The following is a 20011-nucleotide window of genomic DNA, read 5'->3' on the forward strand; positions in this document are numbered from 1 at the left end:
TGTTATTTCCAGGTCCAAGAGAATTCCCCTGGCCACCGCGCCGGACTGGAGCCGTTCTTTGACTTCATCGTCTCCATGTCAGACACCCGGCTGGTAAGAACAGAAAGCCAATCACACGCCAGTAGGCGGGACCACCAGGGGCGATGCGTGAGGGACCGGTGGGGCTACACCCGGTAGAATCAGACGGTTGTGGGTTACACTAGTTCAGGTTAAACAGGACGCCGGGCGTGTGATTAAAAGTAGCAGGGTATCCTGAGTAATGCTTATCGACCCCGCTTAAGAAAGGTTGTCAGTATTAACCGGGATTGAGTCATGCATCGCAAACACACTCACACATACAGGCGCGTAAACGCGTAAACGCACACCCCCCCCCCACACACACACGCACACACACACACACACACACACACACACACCGTCTCCACTGACCAGGATCTTGTTGTTGGTCAGAACAAAGACAACGACACGCTGAAGGAGCTGCTGAAGGGCAGCGTGGAGCGGCCCGTCAAGATGCTGGTGTACAGCAGCAAGACCCTGGACGTCAGGGAGACCTCCGTCACCCCCAGCAACCTGTGGGGGGGGCAGGGCCTGCTGGGCGTCAGCATCCGCTTCTGCACCTTTGACGGCGCCAACGAGAACGTCTGGCACGTGCTGGTGAGGGGGGGGGGGGGGGGAGTTGGGGGAGGAGGAACGGGGGGAAGAAAAGAGAAACAATAATATATCGCTGTTGGTACAGTAAGGATGTTCACTAACAATCAACAGGTTAACCCATTCCCCGTATGCAACGAAGATAGCTAGGATAAGATGCTACACAATGCTAAGTACTTTTTTTAAGTGCCAGGACGTATAACATACAATAAGTGCGTACATTAAGTGCCAGGAAGTACAATATACATTAAGTGCTAAAGAGGGGTGTGGCTAGGGGGGGGGGGGAGGGCTATGCAGAGTCTAGGTGAACTCTGAACATGTTCATGTCAGTAAAACATTAATGTATTATAATGAATGAATAACATTTTTACTTCTATAACATGTGTACCGTGTTCACATGGGACTGCACAAATGACACACAAAGTATTCAAAAAGTGGCGATTCTAATTTTTGAGAAAGATGCGACAAATCTCGACATCCCCCTCGTTGTATCTTTTTTAGGAGGTAGAGGCCAAATCTCCGGCGGCTCTGGCGGGCCTGAGACCCCACTCGGACTACATCATCGGGGCCGACTCGGTCATGAACGAGGTACCTCTCGCGCCGAGACCTGGAAGAATCCTCTGAGACACCCCGGGCCTGGTTCACCTGCAGCGGCCATCTTGGCTCCAAACGCTCGCTGGTAGCCGAGATAGCGTTTGGAGCCAAGATGGCCGCTACAGGCGAACCAGGCCCGTTTTGTGCTTCGATGGCAACTGTTGACTCGAAGCTTGAATCCTTCTTCAAACAGAGCGAGGATCTGTTCTCGCTCATCGAGGCGTACGATGGGAAGGGGCTGAAGCTGTACGTGTACAACACCGACACGGACAGCTGCCGCGAGGTGGTGATCACCCCCAACTGCGACTGGGGGGGGGAGGGCAGGTGAGAGGGGGAGTGAAGGCCGGCACAGACGCGCACACAGACCCATGTAGACAGACGCACAGACAGACGCGCACACACTCACACACACCTTGTTCAGGAAAGTTATGTAATGCTTGTAAAAACCCAGTATGTCCTTTTAGCAACGCATCCCTGCCGTAGGAACTCAACAGAGCATTATTTCTTTCACAAATGTGTGTAATGTCCTGATTGACCCCCTGTCCCCAGCATCGGCTGTGGGATCGGCTACGGCTACCTGCACAGGATACCCACGCTGCCTTTCTCCGAGGGCAAGAAGATCAGCTTCCCTGCCCCGACGGCCAGCGAACCGGCGGCCCCACCTAAGGATGGCTTCACAGAGGTCAGGCTTAAAGGAGATGTTTACTGCTGTGATCCAACAGTGTTGGGGACTTAATCGAAGATAGCGTTTATCATCGGCATCAAAGTAGCATATTAATATTACGTTGACAGTGTTTAGGTATCAATTGTCATTTTTTTTAAAGATACTATGTCATAAAAAGATCTGTTTTCTGTGTAGTGGTAGTTATGGTAAATTTTGAACTACGGTAAACCTGAGTGGTTGTGGGCGCGATTCCCAGGTTCATCTGTCGGCCGTGAGTGTGGCGGCCTCACCTGACGCGTCTCTGTCTGTGGGCGGGGTCACCGTCAGCTCCGCCCAGCCACCCGCCCTCAGCGCATTCCAGACAGGTACACACACACACACACACATACACACGCACAACTAACTAAAACACACGTTGCACTGTTTTTCAGTGAAACTGTTTGTATTGTACAACAAGGGTCAGTTTCTTTCGGGGTTCGGTGCAGAATATACCACTTTTTGTTAGAAAATTATGAAAGCAAACCAAGATTGCGTCTGTCTTGGGGGGGTTTGATCCGAGCAGCAGCCAGTGGTTAGATAAAAGGTACGGCTCATAGTGACCGCTGTCATGGCCTTCTGTTCCAGGAGCTCCAACAGTACCGGTTCCTCATCATATCGCCCCTGGACCCCTCCCTCCTGCCGGCCTACCGGGTCAGTCCCAAGTACCACATGGTTTTAATGGAGCTTGTCTAGGTCCATAGCAGGCATACGTGCATATATATCAAAACGCTTTAAGTACGCACGTTCAGTGAGGGATGAATACAAATGTGTAACATCATAAACCGGCCTAACACACACATCATAAACCGGCCTCTGTCTTGGTCTTGCAGGTTTAATGCCTTTACCCGGACGCCTCCCTCCCCTCCCTCCCCTCCCTCCCCTCCCCAACCTCAACATCACCTTGCCGGACCTGAGCAGGCTCTCGCTACATGGCGTTAGTGGGCTTCCCCCTGCAGGTAACCCCCGGTGAAGTATTGCTGTGGCGTTCTGTCGTCTCAGCCTTGGCTCAGCCTCAACATGCACACTAAGGAATGAGCTCAGCTGTTTACCTAAGTTCAGGCTTTATAGTTCAATCTGTAGGAGCCATGTTCGCTCCTACAGTTAACATGGAGCAGCTGCTGAATAAATACATTGCAAACCTCAAGCCACTACGAACTTCAGCAAGTTACATGAATGCAATCACAGGTGAAGACAATTACTTGAAGTTTCTTAGTTAGGTTGAGGACAGATCAAGACCCAGGACCTTTAAAAAGAGTCCCAACACCCTAGCCAATGAGCTGTCCTGTTCTTTAAAAAAGTCTAACACCCTAGCCAATGAGCTGTCCTGTTCTTTTAAAGACTCCAACACCCTAGCCAATGAGCTGTCCGGTCCCATGTCCTCATGGGCAAAAGGCTCTAACTTACAAGCAGCAAGGCTGCTTCTGTTTCTCTACAACATGTCTCCGGATGACCCCATGATTCTGGTGGTGGACGTCGCTGCACAGCTCAATGAACTTGAAGGGTGTAAAGTTCACCCTGTTTGTCGTTCTCTGGTTCCGCCCCCTCCCCCAGGTCTCCCCCCGCTGGCTCCTCTCAACCTGCCCCCTCTGCCCCCCCTGGTCCCGGGGGCGACCCCCCCCCTGTCGGACCGGGTCCTTCCGGGCGTCGGGGCCCCACCTCCGACGTCCGGCGTTCAGGACCCCGTCTCCATGCCGACCCTGCCGCTGTCCCACCCAACGGTCCACAGCTTCCCCCATCAGTACAGCGTGCCGTCGTCAGGGGCGACGCCTCACCCGGGAAACGTCACCGTGTCGTCGTAATGGACGCTCAGTTTACAACACCGATCAATACACTAATTCCCCCCCCCCCATCCTCCAAACACACAGTGTCGCCGGGCGTCGTTCTGTTGACCCGATTCATTTACCGTCTCATAGAACGTAAAAAATGCAAAAAAAAAACAAGCGTGGGGTGCCTGGTTGTTTAGATATTTATAATGAGCCGAACCCTTTGGCTTTCTCCCAACTGGTCTCAGTAATCATTTAGTGAGGATTGCCGGAATGAAGATTAGAGTATAAGGTTGGAGGATTATGGGATAGCATGCCGGAATGCAAGGTTACCGCAAAACACTCGAACCGCAGTCCATTTCATTCCTGGCCCGTGTGAACGTGCTTGTCACGTTAGCGCAACCCAGCCAAGTATTTAAAAAAGAAACTATTTATGGTGATTAAGTGCCAGAATTCTTCAGGAGGAGATGTTAAAGGTTTATATTTACTTTGCTGTATATCATGTTTAGCTCGGGGATCTTGTATAGCGGTTCACTTCAAGTGGTTTTCCTCATAATTCTTGTTGAGCCAAGTGTTCCTGAACAGGACAGGAGATTGTTCAAGTATAAGACACTTGACTCAAGCAAGCTGCTGTCCGTGCCTTTATACACGATTAGGCTACAACTATTGAAAGTGAACCGCAGTACCGCTCGGACACCACAAGATGGCAGCAGAAGCTCAGGAGTGACCGCAGGACCCCGCAGTTAACTATGAAAGACGATGATTGTATTGCAGTGATCGATAATAAAGCAGTTGTGCTTGATAAGACCTCAGCTCTAATTTCCCAGCATTTATTTTTTTACTCTCAGCCAAACAGTACACATGTACACAAGTAAGATGACGCCACCCTGGGCAATAGCAACATCTAAAGCTGCAAAACAAGGGACACAGCATGAACCTCAAATCGCCCAATAGGTTTGTTTTACACTGCTGCAAAATTATCTTCTGCACAGCATATACAGTTCTCAATCCATCCATTTATTTATTAGTATTCCTGCATAGGATTTTGTACAACGTCATTTTTCTACATTTGGTTATCTTGTGCATTAAACATTAGTATGCTGCCAGAGCCTATTTCTTACTAGATGCCACAGTTTGCTAAAGTATTACAATCTCATGGCTAGGTGTAACTGAATTAAAGCCTATCACTTTGAACAAATAAAACAAGAAACAAAAGTGAAATTCTTAAAACGATGAACGTCTGCTTAATACAGTAAATGAACGTGTGTGTGTGTGTGTAGCAGCTGTATGGTTTGCACCCTGGCAGGACCGCTGAGAGACCCCCCCACCCAGCCAGGTTTCCCCTCCCTCCCCCATCGATCCAAGTCTGTGCCAACGCCAGGAGCACGACATGGGTGTAGGGAAGAGTTGGGGGGGGGGGGGGGGGGGGGGGGGGGGGGGGAGTCACAAAGCTTTGGCCATTCTAGTCCCTCCCCCTCCCCCCTTCAGTGTCCTGCTCCCCCAGTCCTCAGACCCTCGGACCCCCCAGACAGACGCCGCCCTGTGTGTGGGTGCTGTGGGCTGTGGGCATGGGAGCAGCCCGCTGCTCGGTTCCGTCACAGTGCAAGAGGAGGGCGAGAGAGTCAGTACGATGAGACGACGCCCCCGGAGGAGGAGGAGGAGGAGGAGCCCGGCCCCCCGGGGCCCACCTGCAGGGTGCCTGAGGAGCTGGAGCGCCGCATGTGGGGCAGCAGGTAGGCGTCGCCCCCCAGCTGGTGCACGTCGAAGCGGTCCTCCTTGCGGTAGGCCAGGCAGCGCTTGATGAAGGCCTGGGGGGGACGAGAAGGGCGTATGAGACGGGGGGGGGGGGAGACGGGACGCAGAAATCACAGTATGGCTCTCAGGGAAGACGTAAGGAAGAGAGTCAAGGGACCGTGACTCGCTCGGACCTTGATTCACGCGACCACAACGCAGTCGAGCATTCAAAGCCACTCATGGTGATGAGAGAACTGATGCCTTCAGGGGAAGACTTGGTGAAATTGATATAAACGTGCAAGTATGTACTTTGCTGCTGCATATCATTCATAGGTTAGCTTGGGGATCTCTTAGATAAAAAGGTGCGAGTCTGCTCCTGAAGCAGTGTGCGTTGAGCCCAGCGTTTGAGCAAAACGGGAGAGGTCTGAAACACAAGCCAGCCGCTGTCCCCTTCGTCTGACTCATTTAAGGCCAGAACTGCAATAATCAATGTGACATTGTAGCGTCACACTGCTTATTCAGTCACCGTTCAATAAGCGGCTTTACTGCGGTAGGTTAAAAAGGTTAACCACACACCTTTGCCTCATTACTGGAGACGGGCTTCACAGGGAACTGGAGGTCTGTAGCTTTAAGGATGGTGTTCTCCTGCAGGATGTCCTGTTGGGACTGATTGTGGCCGAAGGGCTGAAACCAAAACACATACAGACACATCAAGCACGCAGCAGGGATTCCAAGGTTCTCAAACACCTCCGCGCTGATCGGTTACGCGCTCACCTTTCTCCCGTAGAGACACTGGAAGAAGATGATGCCCACAGACCACACGTCCACCTTGTTGGAGATCTTTGGAGGTTCTTTACCCACGACGAAACATTCCGGGGGCAGGTACCTGAGCGGGTGAGACACAGACACAGTCTTAGCGACCTGGGCCCCACATCGATGTCTTGGGCGTCACTTGCTAGCCACAGACACCAGGCGAGGTTCCTTACTGGACTTGTTCCAAGAGCAGTATTGGAAATTCCTCAGATACTGCCTTAAATACAGTATCAGGCATCGACAAGTACGCAAGTCTATGCGCCGATCCAATACCATCACATGACTCCTTTACTACACAAGAGAAAATAATATGCCACATCAATTTAAATGATGTTGACAGTAAGTGAACCGACGATAAATTGCAGCCATCGTAAGAGAACCCTTCAATAAGAACAAGTGCTATTAGTAGTGACAATGCTGGATGCTGTATCGGTATATACACTCGGTATCTGGGGAGTCAAACCTATTCCTTACCAGTATGTCCCGGCCCCCTGCGACGTCAGGTCCATGCCGTCGGCGCCGTAGTTGTCGTCGTCCATGATTTTGGACAAACCAAAGTCTGTGATCTTGATTTCCCCGCAGGCCGTGCCGTCCACCAATAGGATGTTGCCTTGAAGGGAACACAAAAGCAATCACAAAGAAGAAGCGGTGCGTTCCCGCTGAAGGCATCGCACACCGGTAAAGCAGTCATATAACGTTCTATACATCTAGACTTCTGGCTCAAAACCCTGCACGCTACTAAGCACCATCATGATATTGAACAGACCCAGACCTTGGATCTGAACCTCATCTTCGTCTGCGTGTTGTCCTTTCTACTACGAGACTGCGTGGGGATCTGTGCTTCATCTGGTGTGCCGGCTTAGCTCAGGAGGTAGAGCGGGTTGACTTGTAACAGAAATGTTGCTAGTTCTATCCCCGGCTCTGTCGAGGTGTCCTTGAGCAAGACCCCTAACCCTAACTGGCTGATGCCTTCGATGGTTGGTCACACATCGACTCTGCTGTCGGTGTGTGACCTACTAACTTGCTTGTGTGCGTTCATGAACTGCTGTAAGTCACATTGGATGTTTCAGGTCAAGTTGAGCTAAAACACGCTTATTGAAGGCCAAGCACAACTGTTACCAACCTTTGAGTGTGTTTGACCTCTCATTAGCTCTGAAAATACTTGTGAGACCCCAGAGGACGGCGTTTACCTGACTGGAGGTCATAATGGAGGACAGTGTTTACCTGGCTTGAGGTCATAATGGAGGACAGTGTTTACCTGGCTGGAGGTCATAATGGAGGACAGTGTTTACCTGGCTGGAGGTCATAATGGAGGACAGTGTTTACCTGGCTTGAGGTCATAATGGATGATGGGCGGCTTGATCTCGTTCAGGTATCTCAGTGCGTTGACGATCTGCATGACGATGGACCGCGCCTCCTTCTCCGACATGAGCTTGTGCTGCTTCAGGTAGAAGTCCAGGTCGTTGCCCTCGCAGTACTCAAGCACCGTGCAGAACCTGTCGGGGGAGGCCGGAGGATGGAGGTCAGGGTGGGTCAGTAGGTCACCTGGGATTGACATGGCAGTCCTATGTTCTAGCAGAACTACTGGGGGTGGGGCAGGGAAGAGACTGAAGGGAACCCAGTAACAGCCAGGGGGCAGTATTACACCTTGTTTCCTGGTTCGTTTATTTACCGAAGAGAAACACGTAGCGTGAATGGATGAATCGTTCAGAAGGTGACTAAATAAGTATGTTTCTAAAGCGGCCAGTCTTCCCAGTGTTGATTTAAATTTACATTTAGCAGACGCTTTTATACAAAGCGACTGACATTAAGTACATTTGACAGAAGAAAAAGAAACAATATCATCATGACCTTGCGTATCCTGATGACGAAACAAATAGGAGGGGAAACGCCCCGTTGATCAAGATCTGAGCCCCCCCCCCCCAGACCCCTTAACCCTGGGCGAGGGTGTGTGTGTGTGTGTGTGTGGACTCACGTGTCCGTGTCCAGTGAAAAGTAGTCGTAGAGCTTCACGATGCGAGGGTGGTCCAGCTGCTTGTGTATTCGGTACTCCCGGCACGCATGTCTGCGGAAGAGGAGAGGGATGCACGGTTACCGTTGGCAACCGTAGCCATGGGCAATGCGCCCAAAAACACAACATGCATGTAGTAGAATGTAATTATGTGAACCAAGGCAAAAGGCAGAACAATGACATGTATTTAGATATACATGTCATTTGAGCTGGGTGAAAGAGCTAGGAAACTAGTTTTCCTTTCTTTAACGTTTCAAACCTCATTATAATCTTTAAATAGCACAGATTTTCATTGTAATTCATTTATACGATACAAATTTATTAATCCCCCATAGGAGAAATTAGTCAAAACTACGAGACGGGGTATCCCAATCTTCATTTAACGACGATACAATACCATTTAAAGATGATAAACGATATTATTGAAGTATTGCCCGGCCCCAAGTAGAGTATATTTTCATGGGTGAACAGATCAAGAAGGTAAAATCCAGAGGAACCATACTTGTGATAGTTCTCCTTCTTCTCCTCCCTCCAGTTCTTGTTGAGTTGATGGATCTTCACAGCAGCATATCTTTGTTCGATCAGGTCGAAGGCCTTTAAAGACGACACACGGAGCATGTTAGGACCCGGTGGCCTCAGGAGAGGGAGGGAGCCCCTACAACAGGGGTCTCAAACTCGCGGCCCCGTGGCCAATTGAGGCCCGCGGGATGATATTTTTTGGCTCTCTACTTGACATCAAAATTTAGTGTTAGTGCGGCCCGCACGTTGTTGTCGAACGCACATTTCTGCTGAGTCGCTTGCCACGGTTTTTTATCACTTGTGGTAGGGTGACCAGATGTCCCGGTTTTGCCGGGAGAGTCCCAATTTTGAGTTGCGTGTCCTGAGTCCCGACAAAAGCCAAAGGACGCTGAAATGTCCAGGTTTCCACCAACGACTATGAATCGTTCCTCCAACGACCCTGTTGTCAGCGATTACATAGCCAACGTGATCTAATTATAGCCCGATCTTTAACTTAGATTGGGTCAGTTGTGTTACTTTTTTCTGTGGAATACTTGATGTGGCCCAGCCTGACCCAGAGTCTACCTCCAGCGGCCCCCAGGTAAATTGAGTTTGAGACCCCTGCCCTACAAGGAGGTCTTTACTGTGAGAGGCAGAGGAACCATGAAGCCACACCGTACCTTGTAAACTTCACTGAAGCCCCCTCTGCCTAGCAGGTGTAGGAGCAGGTACCGCTCGTTTAACGTCGGGTGGTCCTTAAACCTGTGGTTGAGAAGAAGCAAAGCCAGGATATTCATTATGAACGCCATGGTTGCATCAACATCATCATTTAGTCATAAAATGCAAGTGTCGCAGTATCTGACCTGAACCATATTTTGGTTGTTCTTGTGGAAGTGACATTTATTTAAAACAGACAGATCCTTTGAAGATAAAATAATTTGACCCAATTTCTTTCCAGTCCAGCGAGTTCAGCGCTAAAACGGAGTTCAGATCAAATTTGACCTAGTTAAAAAAACAAAACACCCAGCCAACCAACTTCAAGTACGAGTTCCAGACATTGTCGTGTGAACACAATATCTGATCTTTTAAAATTTCAATCTCGCACCTCTTCCACATTCAACATACCACATGCTAACATCTTGGGTCGTCTTTATCGCTGGTCTGTGGTCAGCTTCGACTGACATTTAAAAAGAGGAGCACTTTAAGATAGGAGCCTGGGCTAGATTGGGTCTCTACAGGGATTTACAGTTTGAGTTGCCCCTGGGTAGCCTCATGAGAACATGCAGATAGAAAAGTTTGCTTTTCGTAGTGAAGGTCAGTCAGGCCTCGACCGAGCAGCGATTGATATCCAGATATGGGCGTGGCCTTACGATGCTCGAAAAATGTGCAACCAGCAGATTATAGAAACAAGTGATAGCGGTCCACTCACGGCTCTTTCCTGTTGGAAGTCTTCTCTGATAAAATATCAGTTAATTTTTAACTTTCATTTTGTCCATCCCTGAAAACTATTTGCTGCGTTGATTTCTGATCCGCCATTGTATTGACATTCTGTGCACTGCCAAGCTCCTCGTCAGTCATGAGCTGAAAGTACCGCCCCCTAACGTTGATTGGTCCTCAATTTGTTTTTTTTGTTTTTTTAAAAAGGAGGCTTGAGGCCAGCCTGACCTGCAGTGAGAAACTGAGTGTTATCTCCCCCTGGCACCTCCAGATTGGGTTGGGGGGGGGGGGACGACTAGATGGAAGGACCTTTTATACCAACATAACATCAACCGTCATCTGGATGACTGTCACCTTGAGATAGCAGTCTAACATCCTGTCTGCCTCACCCAGACCTTACTTTTTCTTCTGCTTCCTACCAGAACAATAGTAGTCAACAATATTTTGCATAAGAAATTACACAGATAAAGAGAGTGAGTGTGTAAGGGGGACTCACTGAGAACTGTCTTCATTATTTATTCTCTTCAGCTCTCGAATGTGGAGGTTACGCACTCTCTCCAGACGCTCCAACTCTGCCTGGATCTCCGCTTCTTCCTATAAATGATTAACACACACCTCATCAGAATCCATACTCACTAGTTATGCATTTAATATTCATACTTTGTAGCCGGTCTGTAGGTTTGTGTATTGGGAAAAACAACCAACACTAGAACACAAAACTCTTGGGCCATGAGAGCTCTGGAGGTTCAGCCAGAGTTCTCCAGCCCATAGAATTGCGGAATCAATTATGAAGTTGTATTTATTTGCGAATCAACATGCAACTGTTAAATTATTCAAAGGAGACACGAAGAGTTTCCAACTGCATCTGAACACGGTAACGCTTGCACTGCCTTCTCCTCCTCCTTTTAACGTGTCCTGTAAACACCACCCTGGCTTTATGACCTTCTCCACGAGGGTCTACTCGCTGAATGAGGAGGTGTGGTTCAGCGTGCTCACCTTCTTCAGATGACCAAGCCGTAGTTTGAAGATCTCCTCCTGCTCGTGGTACTCGGCGAGAGTCAACCTGTCGAGAGATAAAACCTTTCAGTGCCCAATCCCCACGCCGTTAAACAGGCTATCACAGTGCCGCTGTGAGATCATAGATCTCTTTGGACCGGTTGGTAACACGGGAAACACTTCAGTAGCGGGTCAAGCCACCAGCGCCGCGGCTCTGATCTGATGTCATGAGCTTGAATGCTCGCGGGCATTGCGGATGAAAGGCGGGCGCACTCACAGCTGAGGTAGGCTGGGTTTCAGAAAGGGATCGCTTTCAGCTCCATTCACCGCCTTTGTCTTGCGCTGTTTTGGCTCCGAGTTGGTCGCGGGCGCCTGGGAGTTGCTGGACGACGGCGGCTTCCTTTTAGCCAACAGTTTTCTTTGCCTCTCCATGTCCTCGCGCTGCTGGTTCAGCCACTCCTGCTGCCTGTGAAAGGGAGACATTGTGCAAATAAGAGAAGGGGATGGGAAGAGGTACCCCCGCTGTGCCATTCGACTCATCGCAGTGCCTTGAGGTGATGGAAAAAAAGAAAAAGGAAAATAGTATAATGACACTCCGGCCCCGTCCACACGAAGCCGATTTTTTGTTGAAACCGCATAAGTCTTGTGCGTTCGGCCGACAGTCCAGACGGAGCCGGCGAATCCGGTCCCCGAAACTGCACATTTCTGAAACCACCCTCGGAGGTGTTTTCAAATCTATCCGGACCTATGCGGTTTCGTGTTAGGATTCGTGTGGACGCCTGAAACGCAAACGATCACGTCATTAGTCCCCCACCAGCTGGGGGACGTCAAGAGTTGCACTGAATTTTTTATTTATTATTTTATTTGTATTCTTTTTGTAGCTTTAAATAAAGCCCCTTGATACGTTTAATGACGAGCTGTGCATTAAAAAGTATTTCTTCTCAATTTAAAAGGCTGAATCTCCTCGTGACTGAATGTTTGTATACAGCGCGCATTTTGACGCGCTCCACTTTTTCTGTGGAGAACCAGCGCCTTCAATATTTACTACAGCGTTTCTACAGCTCGGTGCGGTTCCGCAATGACTCCGTCTTTACGGAGATATTCCTGAACCGCATAAAACGAAACCGGATCGTTTGCGCCCGTTTCGGCTCCGTGTGGACGGGGCCTTAGTCGGGGAGGCATGTTCAAAGGGAAACCGCGTTCGTGTTAAAACGTCCAACTGTCGTTCGATTTTTCAGTTACAAACTAAAAAGGGGCTCGTCCGGGGGGGACCCACTTGACGAGGTTCTGGAAGGCGTAGCCGTCCGTCCACTGCTCGGTGAACGAGGCCCCGTGCCGCACCGTGGTGAAGTGGCCCAGACGCAGCCGGTCCTGCATGCTCTTCTCCCGGCACGACTGCTTCTCCTGGGTGCTCTGGGGGTCGCAACAAAATGGCCTCCTTAGGGAAGCAACGCAACACAACACGCTCGCATGTACACGCGCGCAACATGGAAGACAGGAGGCCAAGCACCCACCTTCTCTACGAGCAGCTTCTTGCTCATACTGATGCATTTATTCAAGCGTTCCTTAAACTTTTCAAGTAATTTTTGTTGTTCGTCTATCTGCCTTCTGAGATCACAGTTTGCCTAAGGAGGAAAAAAATAACAAAAAAAATAAAAACAAATTGGCATGTTGAGATATGTTTACTCCCAAAACAACATTTTTTTCAAAGCTATTCATGTAGATAGATAAATAATTGTTCCGTTGCTCAACCAACCAAATCAGCCCTACAGAATAACACAACCACAGAATGTGGTTGTGTTAATGACATCGTCAACAGCCATCTTATCTGGTGGCATGTTACAATGTTAGCTTCAACAGCTAGCTTTTCTGGTGGCATGTTGTAATGTTAGCGTCAACAGCTAGCTAATCCGGTGGCATGTTGTAATGTTAGCGTCAACAGCTAGCTAATCCTGTGGCATGTTGTAATGTTAGCGTCAACAGCTAGCTAATCCTGTGGCATGTTGTAATGTAAGCACCAACAGCTAGCTAATCTGGTGGCATGTTTTAATGTTAGCGTCAACAGCTAGTCTATCTGGTCGTATGTACTATAGATGGATCAAGCAGGTTTTGACAACAGACCGGAGACCTTACCCTCAACAAGTCATCTATCCTCCCTTCCTTCTTCTCAAGGTCCAGATTCTTATTGCTTTCAAGTGCCGCCAGTTTCAGTCCAGTGAGGTCAGTCTGGGGGGAGAAGCAAAACAGTTACCCCAGACAAGCCATCCAAATCTGGTCAATACATCAAGAGGGTCAACACCACTAGTATAGTAAATGAATAAATCCCGGTCTCCCCACCTGGACACATTTGATTGCGAGTTGCTTTGGAAGCATGACCTGGTCCCCGAAAGACAGACTGGGAGGAGATGAGCTACTTTGTCTGACCTGCAAAACAATACAGCAGAATGCATTAAAATCACAAGACGATGACTCTTGGCAGCAAAGAGGAGTGAGGGCACCGCCAGATGCTATGGCAGTCCCTGGGGAGGGCGTTGGGACTTACAGCGGCACCCTGAGCTGAGTGGGAGTTCTGTGGCGAGCGGATCACTAGCGGGACAGCACCACCACCAACACCTCCTCCTCCTCCTCCTCCTCCACCACCTCCTCCTCCTCCGCCAGCCCCTCCTCTGACAGGACTGGCCCCGTTCCCTCCCTGGAACTGAGACCACAGCAGGAGATGAGTGACATCATAGCCTCGCTGCTTGGCAACAACGTGGGCACACGAGGCCGCCTTTGTGTCACCGAGATTTCATGCGTGTGCGCCAACCCTGTCGGCCATCTTCCCTTCGACGAGGAAACGAGAGGCAGAATCGCGCAACGCAACCATCGCCGTGAATTTTTGAAAATCACTCACATCGAAATAATCGCTGATTTTAGGTCCCCGGCCAATGGTCTTTCCTGTAAGAAAGAAGATGCATCATTCTTGTGTTTTGATTCGATTATATTCCGGAACATTCAGTCACACTTGATGGATGGACTCAAACAACAAGCGTTATGACGAGGGGCGGGGCTTACCTTGGCTGCTTTCTGATTGGGTCTCAGGTTTTCTCTTCCTTCCCCTCGAAGACTCAGATGGCTTCTTCTCCGGTGTCTGAAAACAAACGGCCAGCTCAGCGACGACACGCAATCATGACAACAACCAATCTCAATATAAAGACTTATGACAGGCCTACCGAATAAGCAGGAGAACTCCCCCTTTTCACATCCGAGCCCTGGAAAGACAAGAAGACATTTGAACCCAAAATAAATGTAACAATAAATCACAGTAAATGGCTTAATGCGGTGTATACATGTTGGCATAAAAGACCAAGGGACATTTATGACACCAGTGCCTCAAATCAAAACTAGCTGTAGCCATACAGCAATAGAAGCTAACAATACTTTTAATATGGTCGTAAAGAAACTTAACAGTAGCATATCAAAATCAATACATAAGGGGTGGGTGGAGCTAAAGAACCAGGACTAAAGACTGGAGGGTCAGGGGTGGGTGGAGCTATAGTACCAGGACTTAAGACTGGAGGGTCAGGGATGGGTGGAGCTATAGAACCAGGACTCAAGACTAGAGGGTCAGGAGTGGGCGGAGCTACAGAACCAGGACTAACAACTGGAGGGTCAGGGGTGGGCGAAGCTACAGACACAGGACTAACAACTGGAGGGTCAGGGAATCTGCTGACTACTGCGGTTCTGATTGAGGCTGTCACTGCTACGGGCCATTAGGTGGGTGACGTATGAGAGGCATCTGTCTCATTCACACACACACACACACACACACACACACACCCCCACCCACCCTGGGGTAGGGGGGGGACAGACGATGACAAGTGTTGAAACAGACGATAAAACCTCAGAAACAGACGAGCACCCAAATACACCTTATCCAATGTCGTTGCTGTAGCTGGCTGCAGTCATCATATTCCCCAATCAGCCCAACCAGAATTGTGTTGTGAAAAAGACCATACGCAAGCACAATAAAATCATTTAAATGTCTTTATCGAACCGTACCTCAGACTCCTTGTCACTTGAAGACCCTATGCTTCCAAAGCTGTGATTTGAACATTCATTGTTTGCTAAACCCTGAAATCATAAAGAACAAGCAGAAAACATGCAGTGGTTAACACTTGTAGAAGGACATCTTCACATTGTCATTTGAGAGTTACTGTGATGAGGTCCATAGCATGCAGCAGGCCGGGAGAGCATCATGAATCGTGGGGTTAGCCCGGCCTACCGCAACACAATGTCCGTTCTCTTACTTCCTATGAAGTGTACCCCTGTTAACAGTCCCCGGTCTCTAAATTCCTATGAAGTGTACCCCTGTTAACATTCCCCGCTCTCTAAATTCCCCATCAGCTTTTAGAGGATTTGCATTAAAAGGAACATTTTTATATAATTTTTAATTAGAAATTCCCATAGATATACAACTGAAAGTCCCACCCTCTCTCTGGCCACTAAACCCATGCAACTGAAAGTCCCGCCCTCTCTCTGGCCCCTAAACCAATGCAACTGAATGTCCCGCCCTCTCTCTGGCCCCTAAACCCATTTAACTGAAAGTCCCGCCCTCTCTCTGGCCCCTAAACATGCAACTGAAAGTCACGCCCTCTCTCTGGCCCCTAAACCAATGCAACTGAATGTCCCGCCCTCTCTCTGGCCCCTAAACCCATTTAACTGAAAGTCCCGCCCTCTCTCTGGCCCCTAAACATGCAACTGAAAGTCACGCCCTCTCTCTGGCCCCTAAACCAATGCAACTGAATGTCCCGCCCTCTCTCTGGCCCCTAAACCCATTTAACTGAAAGTCCCGCCCTCTCTCTGGCCCCTAAACATGCAACTGAAAGTCCCGCCCTCTCTCTGGCCCCAAAACCAATGTAACAAAGTCCCGCCCTCTCTCTGGCCCCAAAACCAATGTAACAAAGTCCAGCCTTCTCTCTGGCCCCTAACCCATGTCACTGAAAGTCCCTCCCTCCCCGTCAACAACGCCCATCTGGAACGTCCCCTTCAAGGCGGCGTTCCCGTCGTGCAGCGAGAACGACGAGGAGAGGCGCTCCGAGACCAGGTGCGTGACACAACTCCCTCCGGACAGCCCCCCCCAGACAGCGGCGCTCACTCACTTTGGTGCCCCCGCTGGTACTGCCGGTGCTGCCCCCGGTGCTGCCTCCGACACCGCCCATGAAGCGAGCCTCCAGCAGCTCCTGTCTCCTGGGGTCCAGGCTGTGAAGCTCCTCCATGGCACCTGCCAACGTCAGGGAACGGTCACAGCGTGAGTCACCGGGCATCAGAGGAGGGCCGCCTCACCGAGGCCTCAGTGAACCCGTTTTAACGCCCGACGGCTTAATTGCCCTTTGTCAAAGTTATTAGACGACGCATGTTTTTTTTCCCGGCCTCTAAAAATAGACCGCCTCCGTTCACACCGCCGACGCGGGGGTCAGGCCTGAACGTACGCCTGGTAAAGTGTTTGAACGAATCAGCCCCCGTTAGGGGCTTTTACGCAGAGGGCTGTGCTGTGACCGACGTGTTTGGAGACATTCTGTTTGCCAGGCCGCAGTGGTAACAGCCTCAGCCGCTGTGCCATGGCGACAGTTGGGTCCCTGTAGGCACAGTTGCTCTCTGTGCTACGCCGTCACAGGAGACTCCACGGGGGGGGGGGGGGCAGACCTCGTGGGAAAACCTGCCATAACTACGGGGCCATTTTAAATTTGCCCAGAGACCGAACGGTGTACATATACAGGAACATTCTGATGTATTTGTTTCGTTAATGTATGTCACATGCACATGAACGCATCACTGCCGTCACTAATAGGCGTGACATGCTTGAATTGTAGGTGTCAACAGTGCAAATATGTTTGCAAGAAATAAAATACACACAATAATGTATACTTCAATGCCGGCAGTGGTTAAACAATTTGTTGTTGACAATAAGGTGTCTCTGCTCCTGCCGTGAGCAGAGAATCGAATGGGCGCTTTTTTCACACTTATAATCTATTCGTCTTAATAGGAACAGAAGGTGCCGGGGACAAAACCCTTCTGTTCACCGAGAAAAGGAGCCAGAGAGCAGCCTCAATATTGGCTACGGTATGTCGTCCAATGCTGCTACTAGGATTACAGATTCTGCTGCTCATTTGCAAGGTAGATCTGACATAAACAGTAGAGGTATTCCAGGGAGCCCCAATAAAATTCCAAGAAAATGTAACACTGCTCCCGAGCCATCTGCACTGGGAAGACAGTCAGCGCGTCGAATCGTGGGTTCACAAAAAAAAAACAGACGAAAGCAGAAAGGCAGCTATAGGCACTTTACACTAATTCAACCATCAGGCTTGTCCAGCTGAAGAAAACGTTTGCGTTGACATTCATTAACACGTTAGTTTTTCCTTTTCCCCTGCATGCAAGTTATAACATCTGGAGATGAATTAAGCGTTTGCAGAACATTGAAGTGCATCAATGATCGTTACGATTAGCGTTGGAATGACATAAGCTTGCCCAATGTTTTCCACCTTTGTAATAATAAAGACATTCCCTGCCTGCACTGTCCAATGTAATCCAACAGCACCAGCAATGGAAAAAAACCGGTAGTAAACAAACTGTGGTCATCTCTTGGCTAGGGCTTCTGTAACTCCTAGTAGGGCGAGGTAAGACAGCCCACTACTACACGGCAACATGAGGAAACTCGAGAGCCGCACGTAACGGGAATGATGCCGCAGACGCAGCGGGTACTTTCAGCGCTGCACGTCATGTACCCTTGCATGTTAAAGATCATCTCATCGTAAGGGCAGTGGACACAGAGGCAGTCGGTCAGTACTTGATTCGGTTTGGACAAGTCAGCTACACCTAGAGTCTACTTCTTCACGGGCTTGTTCGGCCTACGTTCTGAGAAGCTGCACACAATCACTGGACTCGGCTTGATATCAATCCATTAGAAAGGCGTGTGATCCATGCGTGGTGGCAATGTTAATAGGGGGACTGGAGAAGCTGAAGGTGGACAGACCTAACCCAGATATCAGCACAAGCTTGACACTCAATATCCTTTTCATCACCTCATTATCTCAGTATTTAGAGCAAAGTCTACAAACCATCCATCTGCCAACATTAAACAAGCCAGATCAACTTCATGCATTAAAAACACACATTTTTAAAAAAGACCCACAAATACGTTTATGATTGATTAATTACGGCTGCTGGGACTTCCCTTAAATACTTTTGATATCCTTCAGGACCAGTAAACACCTTGCATTATAACCATAAGAATAATTCCAAACGGCCATTGTTTGACAATAGGTGCATTACTACCAATGCGGTTTCCGTTTCAAGCTGTGCACATTTGCAAACCAAAACAAAGAAATGTCCAGATGACAAGCTACTTTTTTCTTCTCACCATTTACATAACTTTCGATCCAAAAAGCCACTGGTTTTGTTCCTTCCATCGCCAACAGCATTTTAAATGTCAAAGTTGGAAACCACACAAAGGATGCAATCCTAACCACAAGTTGTTCCCCCCCCCCCTCACGTCGTTTTAAACTTAGCAATGAGGGCTTATTTTTCTTTTGTGTCTAACAAAAGGAGGTCCTCAGGCCATTCACAACCATCATCTATATTCAAGCCCCTGGAGAAGCATGAGGGTGAACCCTTAGAACTCTTGCTGTGGATGTCATTTTGACTCCATGCAGTTCAGCAGTTACCACCTGTTTATGGCACACACTTGTTAAGCTATTAAAATCTTTAGCATAACACAGCAGATTTTGAGCCGAAGTGAAACAACCTGCGTTTGTAAGACAAACGAAACGCAGGGGTGCAATTCAACAGGGTTAATTTAGGGAATATTAACTATTTTGTAAAATGCATGGATGCTACATGAATGATTAATTTGGTGTCACATTGGGGGGGTATACATCCACTCCTCTATGCAAGACCTACATGCAAGTTCAGAAGCAACATTGGGACCAATGTGTGTGTACGTGGTTTGACTATCCCAGAACCTAAATTCTTTGTTCAGGTAGACATTCCACATTAAACCCCGCGTGCACGTGAGTGCGCGTACACCACAAACACACACAAACACGTACCCATCCTGCTGGACTCACGTGCATGCTCCGCGTTTAAAACCCACCTCCACCACCATGTTACACACACATTCGCTTAGCCTGACGTGTTAATACACACATCGCTGATTAGTTTTCCAACACAGTAACGTTACTATCAGCGAAGTGCCCCGGAACAGAACCCGGGGAGACACACCAGCCCCGTTAGATCGGGCTTATATCTTCATGAACCACTTTATAAATTAAAAAAATAGTTCAAATGATGACCGCATTGGTCCAGAACCACCCCAGTCCAGCCATGGACACCAGGGGATGGCTCCTGACCCGCACCTAACGTGAAGTCACGGTAACCATCATCTAGGGCTCACAGTCTACCGTGTGCCATTGTTGAGCGTTTCACTCGTTCATCGTCCCCGCGACCCGATGCATGCATATTATATCAAGTATTCCGTCGGAACATCTCAGTTCTCCGGTGTCCTGGCTGTTTGTTGCGTGACTGTGCTGTCCTGTGGTTCAGGAGGACAGTGGTTCGGTGCTACTGCCAGCTAGCCTCGGAGGCTCCGTGGACTTTGGAGCCGACGGGTTACCAGCTCTCCGCCGCCTAGCTGGCGAGACTGCAGCCCCACATTTAAGCACAACGCATTCAATATCGCACAGGACTACTTACACAAACATATAGCAAACAGTTTCGAGTCCTATATCGTCAAACGACACCGTCCTTTATCCTTCACCACCGCCGCGATATGTTGCT

The 20011-nt window shown here is 49.2% G+C and overlaps 2 protein-coding genes across 2 annotated transcripts in view; one reads left to right on the forward strand and one right to left on the reverse strand.

Moving 5' to 3' along the window:
* Positions 1-3744, forward strand: part of LOC307072913 (Golgi reassembly-stacking protein 2-like) — a gene marked incomplete at its 3' end in the record, with an annotated part of 4382 nt that extends 638 nt beyond the window's left edge. The window contains exons 2-10 of the mRNA XM_079732483.1: positions 13-93; positions 451-654; positions 1150-1236; positions 1415-1566; positions 1792-1924; positions 2163-2271; positions 2531-2596; positions 2776-2901; positions 3497-3744. Coding sequence (XP_079588609.1) covers positions 13-93; positions 451-654; positions 1150-1236; positions 1415-1566; positions 1792-1924; positions 2163-2271; positions 2531-2596; positions 2776-2901; positions 3497-3744 — 1206 coding nt within the window. The remainder of the gene's footprint in view (positions 1-12; positions 94-450; positions 655-1149; positions 1237-1414; positions 1567-1791; positions 1925-2162; positions 2272-2530; positions 2597-2775; positions 2902-3496) is intronic.
* A 1435-nt stretch (positions 3745-5179) lies between these two features.
* tlk1a (tousled-like kinase 1a) lies at positions 5180-19947 on the reverse strand. Its single transcript, XM_079732480.1, has 22 exons — positions 19928-19947; positions 16339-16460; positions 15239-15310; positions 14410-14448; positions 14252-14327; positions 14091-14134; positions 13740-13895; positions 13535-13621; positions 13331-13423; positions 12712-12822; positions 12474-12610; positions 11475-11663; positions 11198-11264; positions 10698-10795; positions 9445-9526; positions 8769-8860; positions 8231-8320; positions 7582-7751; positions 6730-6865; positions 6217-6328; positions 6019-6126; positions 5180-5516 (listed from the first exon to the last, which is right to left on the reverse strand). Exons 2-22 carry the CDS (start codon positions 16453-16455, stop codon positions 5331-5333), a joined length of 2262 nt encoding a protein of 753 aa, XP_079588606.1. The 5' UTR covers positions 16456-16460; positions 19928-19947; the 3' UTR covers positions 5180-5330.
* Positions 19948-20011: the final 64 nt, after the last annotated feature.

Source organism: Pollachius pollachius (assembly GCF_949987615.1).
Source record: "Pollachius pollachius genome assembly, chromosome: 3".
NCBI classification, from domain to species: domain Eukaryota; kingdom Metazoa; phylum Chordata; class Actinopteri; order Gadiformes; family Gadidae; genus Pollachius; species Pollachius pollachius.